At 44.4% G+C, this 13,797-nt stretch overlaps 1 protein-coding gene across 1 annotated transcript in view; it reads left to right on the forward strand.

Moving 5' to 3' along the window:
* The window catches only part of ENG (endoglin), a 37,090-nt gene that overhangs the window by 3,395 nt on the left and 19,898 nt on the right, over positions 1-13,797 (forward strand). The window contains exon 2 of the mRNA XM_027869438.1: positions 10,650-10,804. Within this exon, the coding sequence (XP_027725239.1) occupies positions 10,650-10,804 (155 nt within the window). The remainder of the gene's footprint in view (positions 1-10,649; positions 10,805-13,797) is intronic.

Consider the following 13,797-nt stretch of genomic DNA (forward strand, 5'->3'; position numbering starts at 1 on the left):
ACACACACACACACACACACACACACACACACACACACACACACACAGAGTCAGCTTCTGGAAAGGCTTAGGGAATGAAGATTCCAGAAGTGTCTTGGGAGAATATTGAGATGATAATTTTTCACATTTATGTGGTGTTCAAAGGTTTATATACATGTCCTCTGCATGACATCTCCAGCATGGCATAGTGAATTGAGAACTGGCTCCTGAGTCAGGAAGAACAGGGTTGGAGCCCTGCCTTTGACACTGACTGTGTGACCCTGGGCAAGTCACTTACCCTCTCAGTGCCCAATCAACTCCCTGAAACTCTAAGTGGCCAAAGGGTTGCTGATCTGCATTGGCAGAGGGAGTCTCCTCATTGGGAGTTCTCTACATTGATAAAATCACACATCTGGACCTCAAAGATTTAAAGAACACTTCCTTCACAATGCCTCGTGAGCTAGATAATGCAAGTATTCCAGATAGGGACTAGACTTGCGATTTCATTTGTATAGGGAACTATATTTTCGTGTAATACATAATATTTCTACGTACACTATAGATATGTAGGCAAGGAAGCTCCCTCTGCCAGTATAAGTCAGCACCTCCCTAGGCCCTAGAGCAGATATGTTACTGCCCCATAGCCCCATGCTGCCTGCAACACTGCAGCAAACTGAGTTAGAATGTAACTGGGAAATATTTAACAAAATAAATTAAACTGCAACATAACAAAGATAATATATTTTAAAACTAAGTCAATAGGTAGCCAGCAAGTGATCCTTATATTCAGATTAGTAGCCTGTTTCTTTTGGCCTAGAGTCAAAAGGTTAAATGACTTATCCAGGATCACATAGCCAGTTAAAGGCAAGATTTGAATTGAGGTCTTTTTGGCTCGGAGGCCAGAAAGTATCTATGCCATACTATCTCTTAAGTACTTTTATCCCCGTCTTAGGTAGGAGATTAGTTACTTGCTAATGAAAATAAACATGTTTATAGACCTAGCACTGTGACCTGGGGTTTAGGGTGACCAGGACATCCTGAGCTAACCAAAAAGAGATTAGAGGGGGTCAGTACCTAGGACCAGGGCCAGAGCCCTTTGGGTCAACTTCTTGCCCATATCCCATACCCTTCTCTCATTTAAAATGAGAATCAACAGCAGAGACAGACATCAGGGTCAGATTTCTCCAGAACAGGGTTTTTAACCTTTTTGGTGACCTAAGATTCTGCCTGAGGCAACTCAGTAGTGGTGCCTCAGAGAGGTGGAGAGATAGAGAGGTAGAGCTCTGGGTTTGGAGTCAAGATAGATCTGAGTTCAAATCCAGTCACAGACACTGTGTAACTCTGGGCAAGACATTTAATCTCGATTTGCCTCAATTTCTTTATTTGTAACAGAGGGATAACAATAACACCTATTTACAAGGATCAAATGAGATAACAATTGTAAAGCATTCAGTACAATGCCTGGCACCTAGTAAGTACTATATAAATGTCAGATATTATTTTTGTTTTGAGCCCCTTCTCAGAGTGATGTTTTAAAAAGAATCATAATTGAAAAAAAATGCTAAACTTTAAGTAGAGAGCAGTGAAAATAAAAATACGTTTTTTCCCATCCAAGTTCACAGATCCCCGGAAATCTAACAACCTTTGCTTTAGATGGTAACAGGTCCTCGATCTCTGAAAGTATCTGAAATACTTTTTGTTTGGGGGTGGGGTGGGGAGAAATCAATGTCCTGAGCCCCTGCCCCTGGACATTCTTCAAAGTGGCTTAGATTCCAGGAGATAGTTTTATTCTGATGTCATTCCAAAGGGAAGATCAGAAAACTCCTAGGATATTCTCTAGCCTTCACCTGCCTTTTTCTCATAATCTTTGTCTCCACCCCATTGAAGAAGGGACCACTGAGGTCATCTAATCCATTCTCCACATTTTACAAGTGAGGAAGCTGAGGCCCAGGGAAATTAAATGATTTGCCTAAGGTCACGCAGGCAGTTAAGTGTCAGAGACAGCATTTGAACTCGTCTCCCTACACCAAATCCCCGTGTTCTTTCCACCATACCATCCCGCCCCATCTCTCTGCTCTCTCCAGCCCAAGATCGCTATCTTAGGATCATAGAATTTGAAAATAGAAGGGATATTGGAGGTCATCCTGCCCCATCTTCAAGATGAGAAAAGCAGGGCTAGACAGCATTTCATTCACAAAAGATGAGTACGTCTTAGTGGACTGCACGCTTGATATTCATTATAATTTAATGATGTGACATGGTGTTTAAAAAGTTCAGAAAGATCAAGAAAAGTGATTCCCTCTGTGTTGCCTCTGGTCAGAACACACCAGAACAGTTCTGGGTTCCACATTTTAGGAAGGACATTTACAAACTGGAGGACACCTAATTGGTTTCCCATTCATTACATTTGAGACTCAGTTGAAGGAAGTTGGCATGTTTAGCCTAGAGAAGACTTAGGGAGCACATGAGAGATGAAACGAAATATCTCAAGGGCCATACTGTAGATGATAGATAAGATTTCCTTGGCCCCAGGAGTCAGAACCAGAAGCAGTTAAGTGGAAGTTATGGGGAGGTAGATTTAAACTCAATGTATGGGAAAATTTTCTGGCTATTAGAGCCACCCACAAGTGGAATGGGATGCCTTGGGAGGTATGGGATCCCCCTCACTCGGAATATTTAAAGACTAGATGATACTTGTTTGGGCTACTATAGCGATGACTTCTGGTCAGGTTTGGGTTGGACTAGATGACCTCTGGGGTCCCCTCCAACTCTGAGATACAGCTGAGGAAATTGAGACCCAGTTAGGTGAAGCAATTTGTCCCACATTGCACAGAATGGTAAGAAGCAGAGCTAGGGATTCAAATCCAGATCCTCTGGTTCCAAATCCAGCACCCTTCCCACTATGCCACACTGTCCCTTTCTAGTTCGACCTCTCCATCAGCAGGTCAGTCAACAGCACGGAATGAGTGTTTTCTGTGGACTGAGACTGTTAGAGCTGGAAGAGACATTGGAAGTTATGCAGTCCAGCTTCATCTTTGTATAGAGGGGGAAGCCAGTGCCCACCCAGACAGAAGAGTTGACCTGCTTTAGGTCACACAAGTTAGCGGCAGAACCAGCCTGGCACTTGTGTCTGCTGACTTTTTCCACCAGAGCTGAGTCTCTATTGCTTTTTGATTTATTTCTCCATATTTCTTTTCGCTGGGACACATTAGTTTATGGAGAGTTCAGTCTGATTCAAATATGGACAGATCTCAAAGCATCATTAACACCCTTATGTTTCCAGTCACCCCACTCGCTGGCTGGCTGGCTCTTACCCATAGAAGCCTCCTCCCTCAGACCTTTCGTGTTTCCCTGGTGCCTGCCTAATTGTGATTAAGCTTTGTTTTGATACCGTCCCCCCTGGCTGGCCCCACTGGCCATGGGGAGACAGGATGGGGCGTCACACTCCCTTCTGTCTCCCCATTCTCGTCTGTGGCGGGGAGGAGGAGGGTGAGGGGGAGAGAGCAGGCATTCGAGAAAGCCCCTAAGGACCAAAATAAATGGGCCCTTATCTGATCTCCCAGCTGGCCCTGTTATCTGATCATTACATAATGCAGTCCAGCTGGGCCTCTCCTCACTGATAGTATAAAGGCTTGGGAAGGAGGGATGAGAAGACAGAGAAAAATATTAGTTATTTTTTTTCACACTCTACTAGCAATCAAATCATCACCTTCATTCTTAGAAAGGATGTGTCCGTCAATTGTCCTGTGATACCTCTCATAGTCACTTTGATTTCCTAAGCCAAAATACTCTTCCTTGGGTCTGGCTCCCCGACTTGTATTGTCTTCCCCGTTAGAATATGAGCCTCCTGAGGGCAGGAACTTTCTTGCTTTTTTGTACCTGGACACCCAGCAGTGTTTAGCACAAATGCTTTTTTGTGCATTCATTCATAACACTTCTAGATTTACAGCATCTCAAGAATTGTAGAGTTGAAAGACGACTACAGAGGCCAGAAATGTTCTTGAATGGCCTGTTGTGTGTTAACATGTGTTAGTCTTGGGCAGTAATTTCTAGGTACCGGGGTGGTGTCCAATGCCCCTGTCCCCAGCTATTTCCCTTTTGGCCACTGACAATCAAGATGGTGCCTGTGCTGTTGGTATTGACCTGGTGAAGAGATGGAATTCTTCCTAGAGGGCACCATCATCTAGACTTTTCTGTATCTAAAGGTCTATATTCCCTGGCACTGAGAAGAGGGATATGGTGCTGGATGAAAGAAAGTCCAGCGGTCAATGGAAGATTTCTCTCACCCTTATCCCCCATGCACCCCCACCCTCTCAATCAGGCTTGCTTCTGTTCCCCACCAGAGCCCATCTTTGATCTCGAAGAAAACAGGAAGTGAGCAGGACAAGATGGAGACACAAACTTCCAAACAGTCTCCCCTTCTCCATCCTCCTCCTCCTGGCTCTGTGCATTCCTCAGGACGAGGTGTAGGGGGCCTGCTTCCTCTCCCCTTCCATGCCTGGCAGAGTAAATTTCCACTCTCTTCCCTCCCAGCTCAGAGCTTCCTGTCGGCCCCAGTGAGGGGAGGCCCAGAATGTAGTCCGGTCATCCTCCTACTTCCCTTATTCCCTGGTATCATGGGATCATAGAGCTGAGAGCAATAAAAGACCTTAGACATCATCTAATTCATTCCCACCTCATTTTTCAGAAGACTAGATTGAGACCTAGAGAAGGTAAATAACTTGCCCAAGGTCACAGAAGTAATTAGCAGAACCGGGATGGGAGCTCCCCATTCAAGGGCTCTCTCCCAAGTGACCCATAGGGTTGACTCTGAATCCATTAGTCCCCTTCTGGACCTTTTAAGTTGGAAAGGCCTTTCCAGGTCATCTATTCCAGCTTGCTCATTCTACAGATAGGGTGACTGAGGGCAAGAGATGAAAACTGATTTGCCCAAAGTCATAAGCTAGGACACGGCAAGACCGCGTCTGGAAGCTGGGACTTCTGGCTCCTGGCCCAGAGATCTTTTTAATTTAGCATATAACAGTACCTTCAAATAACCAAGCCAAAAGTCTCCCCCTCATCCCCCAACTGGTGTTTCTTCTGATTTAAATAGTCAAAAACAAATACTGGATGAGCCGTCTTATGTACCATCCCTGTGCCCAGCACTCTGAGGGAAACAGGAGAAGAAGGCACAGCTTTTCCCCCCTCATCTTGGTGGCACAAGACATACACAGAAGATCCTCTGTCTGTATTTTCCCTACCCACTGTCAGTCAATTAATTAAATAACAAACATTGGTCAAACAATTACTATGCACCAGGAATGCAAAGATAAAAACAAAATAGTCTCTGCCCTCAAGAAGCTTGCATTCTTTCCTGTTAGCCCTGCTGACCTGTGGGGAGAAGAGATGGCCCTAGAAACCCGGCCTGTGTGACTGTGCCTCAGTTTTCCTCGTTTGTAAAAAAAGGTAATTGTACTAAATGACCTCTGAAGTCCCTTTATGCTCTAGTTATGTGATCCAAAGTGTGCTAGGTTAGCACACTACAACAATTCTTCTTTTCCTCAGACAAGGCAGGGGTGTTTGGGGGGGTGGGGGTGGAGACAGGATACCTATCTGTCATTCTGAGGCAGGCATATCTCCATCCAGCCAGGCATCTGGTTGACACACGGGCAGGGCCACTGGGGCAGGGCCTGGAATTGTAACTCTCCAGCCAGCTGTGGTTTGGTAGGTATAACTGTAATTGGAGTGCCCCACCCCATCCCTGGCCCAGGGTAGTGCCAAGTTAATGGAGTGTCTATACGAGGAGGCCTCCTTCCACCTCTTATGTCTGCTGGTTGAGGTCTAGGGGTCTTGAAAACTACACATTTGGAATGGTTATCCTTAACATTTTGCTAGTACCCAGCAGAAAAAATCAGGGTCCCACCCTGAACTATCTCCACCATTTAGTGGTGTTAAAAGAGTCAGTGAGCAGCCTCGGCAATGTCTCATCCTTATCAACAAGGGTTTAGTTCTGTGTAGCAGGCACTGGAGTATGTGCTCAGAAGGACACCAAGGTACAAAGTAAGAAAGAGAACTGAGTTTTTAGAGGCGAAAGGAATGGTTGAGACCATGTTGGCTTCGTTTTTAAGAGGAGTCACTGGAGGGGCCGGGAGTTGTGTCTTGTTGGGAGTCACAGAGCTAGCAAGAAGTGGTGGAGTTAGGATGAGATTATCAGTCTCTGTCACCCAACCCAGGTCTCAGCATGACCATCAGATTGGTCCCGTAAGAGGCATGCATTTCTTTTCTCCATCACATTTAGCTTTTTTTTTCTTGCCCAACATGATTTAACACTCTGCTAGCTTAGAATGTAGTTAAAGGAGTGTCTCTGGGAGAGGACAAATTTGGGACTTAGTGCTCCCCTAGGAAGTCTTGGGGGGTGGCTGGGGGGCCTCCAAAATGGGGTGCTGATGTGAACTCAAGGGTTATGGGATCTACCAATCTGGTGGTAGGAAAATGGGTCAAATTCCACTCCTCCCTTGGTAGCCAATCAAGGGGTTTGTCTCCAACATAACCAGGAGGTCTCTTATCCCCCCCACATTCCCTGACTCTGCCACTTCCCTCTGCTATGCAAACTCCCACCTTTCCCCTTCTGAATCAGGCACTGGACCCTCAGGGGAGTCATGACCTAACTGCTACCTTTGCACCTACAACCGCTGCTGCTCAGATGCTTTTGTGAAACTCCATCCAGCATACCCACCCCTTACCCACGAGATCACCCCTCATCTTTGTGGCAGAAGGCCTGGGGCAGAGTCACACAAGATAAGCAAACATGTCTTTGTTTTGTTGTTGTTCAGTCATGACCCCATTTGTGATTTTCTCAGCAGAGATACTGGAGGGGTTTGCCATTTCCTTCTCCAGCTCATTTTACAGATGAGGAAACTGAGGCAAACAGAGTTAAGTGACTAGCCAGGGGTCATATAGCTAAGCGTCTGAGGTCCAATGAACTCAGATGAACTTCCTGAGTCCAAGCCTGGTACTCTATCCACTGCACCAAGCAAACATGAATGGTTTGCAAATATGCATCAGAGATCTCCTTTTTACATCATCTTCCTCTTCCCCTTCTTCCAAAGCCACCCCTCTTCAGGACTTCCCTATTACTGTCATGGGCACCACCATCCTTCTGGTCACCCAGGGTAATGATTTGGCATCATATCTGACTCCTCACCCTCCCTCATCTCACACAGATGCCCAATCATGTCATGTCTCCCTTCCCAACATCCTCAACATCTGGAATTTGAGCTCCCTTCCACCCTCAACATCTGAAATTTGAGCTCTGTTCCCTCTATTCCCAGAGTTCCCTTCTCCCACAGCCACTACACCAGTTCAGGTGCTTATCACCTTTCTCCCGGACTATTACAATAGTCTCCTATGGTCTCCCCGCCTTTAAATCTCTCCCTCTTCCAATCCAGACATTCTCTTCAGTCTCTGCTCTGTGCTCAATCAATTCCAGTGGCTCCCTACTGACCCTAGAACCTAATATCATTTCATCTTTATCTCTCATTCTTTTTCAATTTTTATTTTTATGTTTTATAATGTACATAATTTCTAGAGCAGAAGTATACTAAATAATTTATAAATATGTAAATGTAGGAATATTGAAAGTGTGTGCTCAAAATTTGTTTTTGTTTTTTATTGCTGGAGTACATGACCAAAAAAGTTCAGAGATCCTTTTGGGCAAAACTCTAGACCCAAAGTTAGAGACTGGGCCACTTCCCTCCCCTTTGGTCATTCGGGGTTTTGATGGCGTTGTTCACCAGATACCGAATTAGTAACTAATAGACAAAAAGAGAGGCCAGGGTGGTATATTGTATAAAGAGCTGGCTTAAGCATCTGGAGAGTCTGGCTTCAAAGTCTCACTGCTCACATATAACTGACCGTATGACCTTGGACAAGCCATTTAATCTTTTTGTGGCCCAGACAACTTGCCAAAGACTTGTTGCAGAGCAGATGGTGATCTGCATTGGTGAAGGGAGTTTCCTTATTGGGAATTCCCTAATGAGTTCCCAGTGAAATCCCAAGTCCATTCTACATGCAAAGCTCTGGATTGTGGATGGTTCTGTGAGCTGTCATTAGAAGACCTGTTCCATTCTATTCCCAGCTCTGATACTGATTGAGTTGATGATGATTCCCTTCAGCCTACAGGGCATTTTTATTCCTTTTCAGGGGCCCTCCAGGGCCCCAGAGAATGGGTGAAAAGAGGGAAAAACTACCCAGTCCCAGAGATAGAAACTTCCACTGCCTCTTATGGGTTAAAACACTCAAGACTAAGAAACTAAGTCATGATTCTCTCAAGCCTGGGTGCTCTGGACCCTGGGTCAACCCTCGGGCTGGAGACAGCCTGGGCCAGTCACACATGTGTGAGTGACTCACATCCTCATCCATATACCCACTGAGTTGCAATTTCCTGACACTAGTATCTTCCCTTAACATAGTGTTCACTTTTAGTAATTTAGGAGAAACAGTTCCCCCCCTTGCCTATCACCTTCCTTACCATCTTCTCAATGTAAAGCATGAAGAAATGGCAAACAGACTCAGAATTCTTGGACCCTTGATGTACAGTGGCAGGAGGGGGTGGTGGAGAAGGAAGGGAAAAGAGCAGGCATTCATTTTGTAAACAATATTTTATTTTTTACAATTATACATAAAGACAATTTTTAACATTCATTTAAAAAATTTTTGAGTTCCAAATTTTCTCCCTTCCTCACTTCCTTCCCACCTCCCTAAGACAGTAAACAATTTGATATAGGTTATATATGTGCAATCATGTAAAACATTTTTCCATATTAGTCATGTTGTGAAAGAATAAACAGACTAAAAGGAAAAAAAACACAAAAAATAAAGTGAAAATTGTATGCTTTGATCTGCATTCAAATGCCACCACTTCTTTCTCTGGATGTGCATTTTCCATCACAAGTTCTTTGGAATTGTCTAGGATGACTGTGTTGCTGAGAAGACAAATGACTTCATAAATAACTTAGCTCTTCTCAGCAGTACAGTGATCCAAGAAAATGCTCATGGCACTGATCATTGAGCAATGTGGCTGTTACTGTGTACAACGTTCTCCTGGTTCTGCTCACTTCACTCAGCATCAGTCCATACAAGTCTTTCCAGGTTTTTCTGAAGTCCACCTGCTCATCATTTCTTAAAGCACAATAGTATACCATTACATTCATATACCACAACTTGCTCAGCCATTCCCCAATTGATGGGCATTCCCTCATTTCCCAATTTTTGGCCACCACAAAAGGAGCTGCTATAAATATCTTTGTACACGTGGGTCCTTTTCCCTTTTTTGTGATCTTTTTGGGATACTGATCAGGAAGTGATATTGCTGGGTCAAAGGGTATGCCCAGTTTGGTTGTTCTTTAATATTCACTTTAAAAAATTTAGATCCAAATTTTCTCCCTTCCCCTCCCCCCTCCCTAAGACAGTAAGCAATTTGATACAGGTTATATATGTGCAATCAAGTAACCAAATTTCCATATTAGAGAATAGACATTTGTTAGGCACCTATGATGTACTATGCTAAGGGCTTTACAAATATTATCTCATTTGATTTCCTCTTAGCCTCACAACCACCCTGTATGGTATATGCTATTATGATCCCCCTTTTACAGTTAAGGAAACTGAGGCAGATAGAGGTTAAATGACTTATCTAGGATCACACAGCTAGAAATCTTGTGAGGCTAGATTTGAACTCAGGTCTTCCTGACTCCAGGCCCAGCACGATATCCACTGCCCCACCTAGCAGGTGCAAATTGTGCATTGAAGTCATGTAATATGGATATTCCTAATTCCTTACATTTACCATTGAAATGCTATGACTTGAAGCTTAGGAAATACTATCATATCCAACTTCTTATGTGCTGACCCTTACAATCCTCTTAGGTAGGCAGGGGAGAGATTTTAATTTCATTTTATTGAGGTGAAAAATAGGCTTCAGTATGATGAAGTGATTTGCCCAGAGTCATGAGACAAAAGCAAGACTGCTGGCGATTTGTCCCAAACATCACTGGGGTGGCGGGGGCGGGGGGGGGGGAGTCTGGATACCAATGTTCCCCTGCCTGACCCCACAGGGGCTGTGAGGAAAAGCAGGCTGAGGAGAAGGGCAAAGGAGTAGTGTTGAGGCTGGAGGAAGGGCAGAAGAGAAAAATTACAGGTCTAGAGCTGGAAGGTTCCCTAGAGGTCACTTAATTCAACCCTCTTCATTTTGTAGATGAGGTAACTGAGACTCAAAGAGGTTAATTGACTTGCCCAACAAGAGCACACTGCTAGGAAAGGATCAGAAGCACAATTCGAACTCAGGTCCTCTGATTCAAGAGTCAGCACGCATTCTGCTATACCACATTGCTTCCAAACCTAGGCTGTCCACTCCACTAGTAAATGAACTATCCTCTGGGCTCATCATACTTCTCTCCCTGCCTCTCCTCAACTGTTATGGCTGTAGATTAAAAAAAAATCCTTTGTTATGCTTCTGAGCCAGAACTGGGACTAGAACTTGGGCTTCCTGACTCCTTGCTCCAGGACGTTTTCCTCTTTGAAAGCAGGGACCATAGTCCCCAATCATCCCAGCCTCCTTCCTCACCCATCTCTCCCTCCCTGCCCAGATTAGGACACTGGCCCTAAAGGTGACTATGTATGTTCCCTAACAGGTCCTCTGGAGAAAGCTGACTGCACCCTGGAGCTCCCGGACTCTGAAACAGGAAAGGTGACATACACCACAAATCAGGTCTCCTGGGGTTGCTTGGGCCAGAAACCCCCCAACTCTACCCGGGAAGTCCATGTCCTCAACCTGAGGTTTCCAAAGGTGAGCAATCCCTTGACCAGCTGGCTGCTGGGCCAGCTGTTACAGCATGCTCAAGGGAAGTCTCCCCCAACCCGACACCCTCTCTCAACAGTAAATGGAACCTCAACCAGCTGTTCTTGCCAGGCTTTGATGACCCAGAGTGAGGGCATTGCCATGGACCAAGATCTGGTATCTTGGTATCTGACCAAGATATCCACCAGAAAATCATTTGCAAACGATGCAAATTTTGCTCAATTTTCTGAGTGCTATCATTAACTAAATAGGTTTTTTTTGTTGGCTAATTGGGACTGGTAAGGTCAGATGACAGTTAATCAATCAACAAGCAATTATTAAGTGCCTACCATATACCAGGCATTGTGGAATATAAAGACAAGGGAAAAAGTTCTTGCCATTGATAGACAGACAAAAGACAGACAAACAGATGGATGGATGGATGAGTGGATGTATAGATAGATAGTTCAAACAAGCATCTATTATGCACTTACTTTGCATCAGGCACTGTGCTGAGCACTAAGAATACAAATACAAGCAAACAGGACAGTTCCTACCCTCAAGAAGCTTACATTTTAATGGGGGAAGACACAGAAACGTTGATGGGCAGTTTTTGCTCAGTCTCTTAGTCTTGGAGCTATAATGGGCATGTGATGACAAAAATGAAATTGTCCCTGTCCTCAAGGAGCTTACATTTTGTTCATCCATTGCACATCTGCTAAGGTTTCTTGTAGCTCTAAGTCCTATGATCCTCTCTGGGAATCTGGGCAGGGGCCCAGCTGCTTCCCTCCAGGCAAGATACAGAAGGAAGGCTGATTGACCCCAGGTTCCACAGTCTGTGGGAGTCCTTGGTCCCGTGACCTTTCCTGACCTGAGGCCTCCTCTATAGGCCATCCTCCGAAGGAGAGAGAATTTCCTTCATGGAGTCTGGAGATTCCCTAAAGTCCTATAAGTTTTATAGGAGTTTTTCATATGTGACCTAGTTGGACAAAGCCAATAAAAGTCCTTGGTTAGGGGGTCTGAGGGAAGGTGACTTCCCCTCTGGGGTAGGCAGATGAGCCACCAGGAGATGGATGGGCCCTTGGCTGGCCTGGCTTTCCCAGCTCTGATGGTTCTGGGAAGCTTCTTGTTGGGGCAGGGCCAGGAATAAGCAAAGGGGCAGGGTGCCATTAAAGGCGCCCACCGAGTCACATCGTGACCCACAGGAGACAGGAAACCACTGTCGGGTGTCTCATAGGTTCCAGTCGGGCCCCCTGTTCTGAGCTGTGATAAGACAGCCTCAGCATACTCACTCCTCACAAACCCAGGCCAGTTGGACTGATTCAGCTCTTACGTAGATTCCAGCAGTTCCTACTCCTTGAACAACACTGGCTGGAAATGCTGAGATTTGAGGATTTTCTGATTAATGAGACAGTGACTCATTCTTGATGACAATGGCCAATCGTGTCAAAAAACAGATCAGGAAAGGCTCCTTCCAGTCCTTGGGCAAGGGAGTGGGTTGTTCCTGCCACCTCCCCTGGGGCCAACTGGGGGATATGAATAGGGAGGCACTAGTTCTGTGATTTCAGTGGTATAGGGAATTCCCAGGTGAGGATACTCCCTCTACCAATACAGATTGGCATTCTCTGTAACTCTTAGAGTTACATAGAGAGCCAAGAGGTTGAGTGATTTGCCCAGAGTCACACAAACCACTAGTTTAAAAAAAATTATCATTTATTTATTTGTAACATTCATTTAAAAATTTTAAGTACCAAATTCTCTCCCTCTCTCCAGCCCCTCCTTTACCCATTGAGAAGGCAAGCAATGTGATATCAATTATACATGTGAAGTCATGCAAAACATTTCCATATTAGTCATGTTACCAAAAGAAAAATAAAGAAAATGAAAAAATTATGCTTCAATATGCAGTCAGACTTCACCAGTTCTCTCTCTGGAGGTGGATTTTTTCTTCACAAGTCCATCAGAATTCTCTTGGATCATTGTCTTGATCAAAGCAGCTAAATCTTCCACGGTTGATTATCACCACAATATTGCTGTTACTATGTACAGTGTTCTCCTGGTTCTGTTCACTTCACTTTGCATCAATTCATATAAGTCTTCCTAGGTTTTTCTGAACCCATCCCTTTCATCATGTCTTACAGCACAATAGCATTCCAACACAATCATGTATCACAATTCATTCAGCCATTCCCCAATTGATGGGCATCCCCTCAGGGTCCAATTCTTTGCCACCACAGAAAGAGCTGCTATAAGTATTTTTGTACATATAGGTCCTTTTCCTTTTTCCTTTTGATCTCTTTGGGACACAGACCTAGTAGTGATATTGCTGGGTCAAAGGGTATGAAGAGTTGTCTAGCCCTTTGGGCATGGTCCCAAATTGGTCTCCAGAATGGTTGGTTCACAATTCCACCAAGAGAAGAGCCATTAATTATTAGACGCAGGGCCTGAACCCTGGTCTTTCAGGCTTAGAGGTCAGTTCTCTATTACACTATGCTGTTAGCTGATACAATAACAACAACAGTGACAAAAATAATAGCTAAAAATAAGTTAGCATTTATATAGCACATTAAGGTTTGAGAAGTATCTTTACTAATATTATCCCATTTAATCTTTACTACCAGTGTTGTTAAACTAAAACAGAAAGAGGAGCCACTAATTTATGCATAGGGATCCCTGTGGACCACATATTGACTTAGTTTTGTTTTTTTTTCCCCCCTTTGGTTAGGCAATGGGGTTAAGTGACTTGCCCAGGGTCACACAGCTAGTAAGTGTTAGGTGTCTGAGGTCGGATTTGAACTCAGGTCCTCCTGAATCCAGGGCTGGTGCTCTATCCACTGCACCACCTAGCTGCCCCCTTGAGTTAGTTTTAAAATGTGATGTAATCTGTGTTTTATTATATTTTTATTTTGTTAAATATTTCCCAATTTCATTTTATTCTGAAAGAGGCCCATGATTCTGTGTTGGACACCTCTGCTCACACAGCTCTGTGAGGTGCTATTATT

Source organism: Vombatus ursinus, unplaced genomic scaffold (assembly GCF_900497805.2).
Source record: "Vombatus ursinus unplaced genomic scaffold, bare-nosed wombat genome assembly UNPS02014793.1, whole genome shotgun sequence".
Classification (NCBI taxonomy): Eukaryota; Metazoa; Chordata; class Mammalia; order Diprotodontia; family Vombatidae; genus Vombatus; species Vombatus ursinus.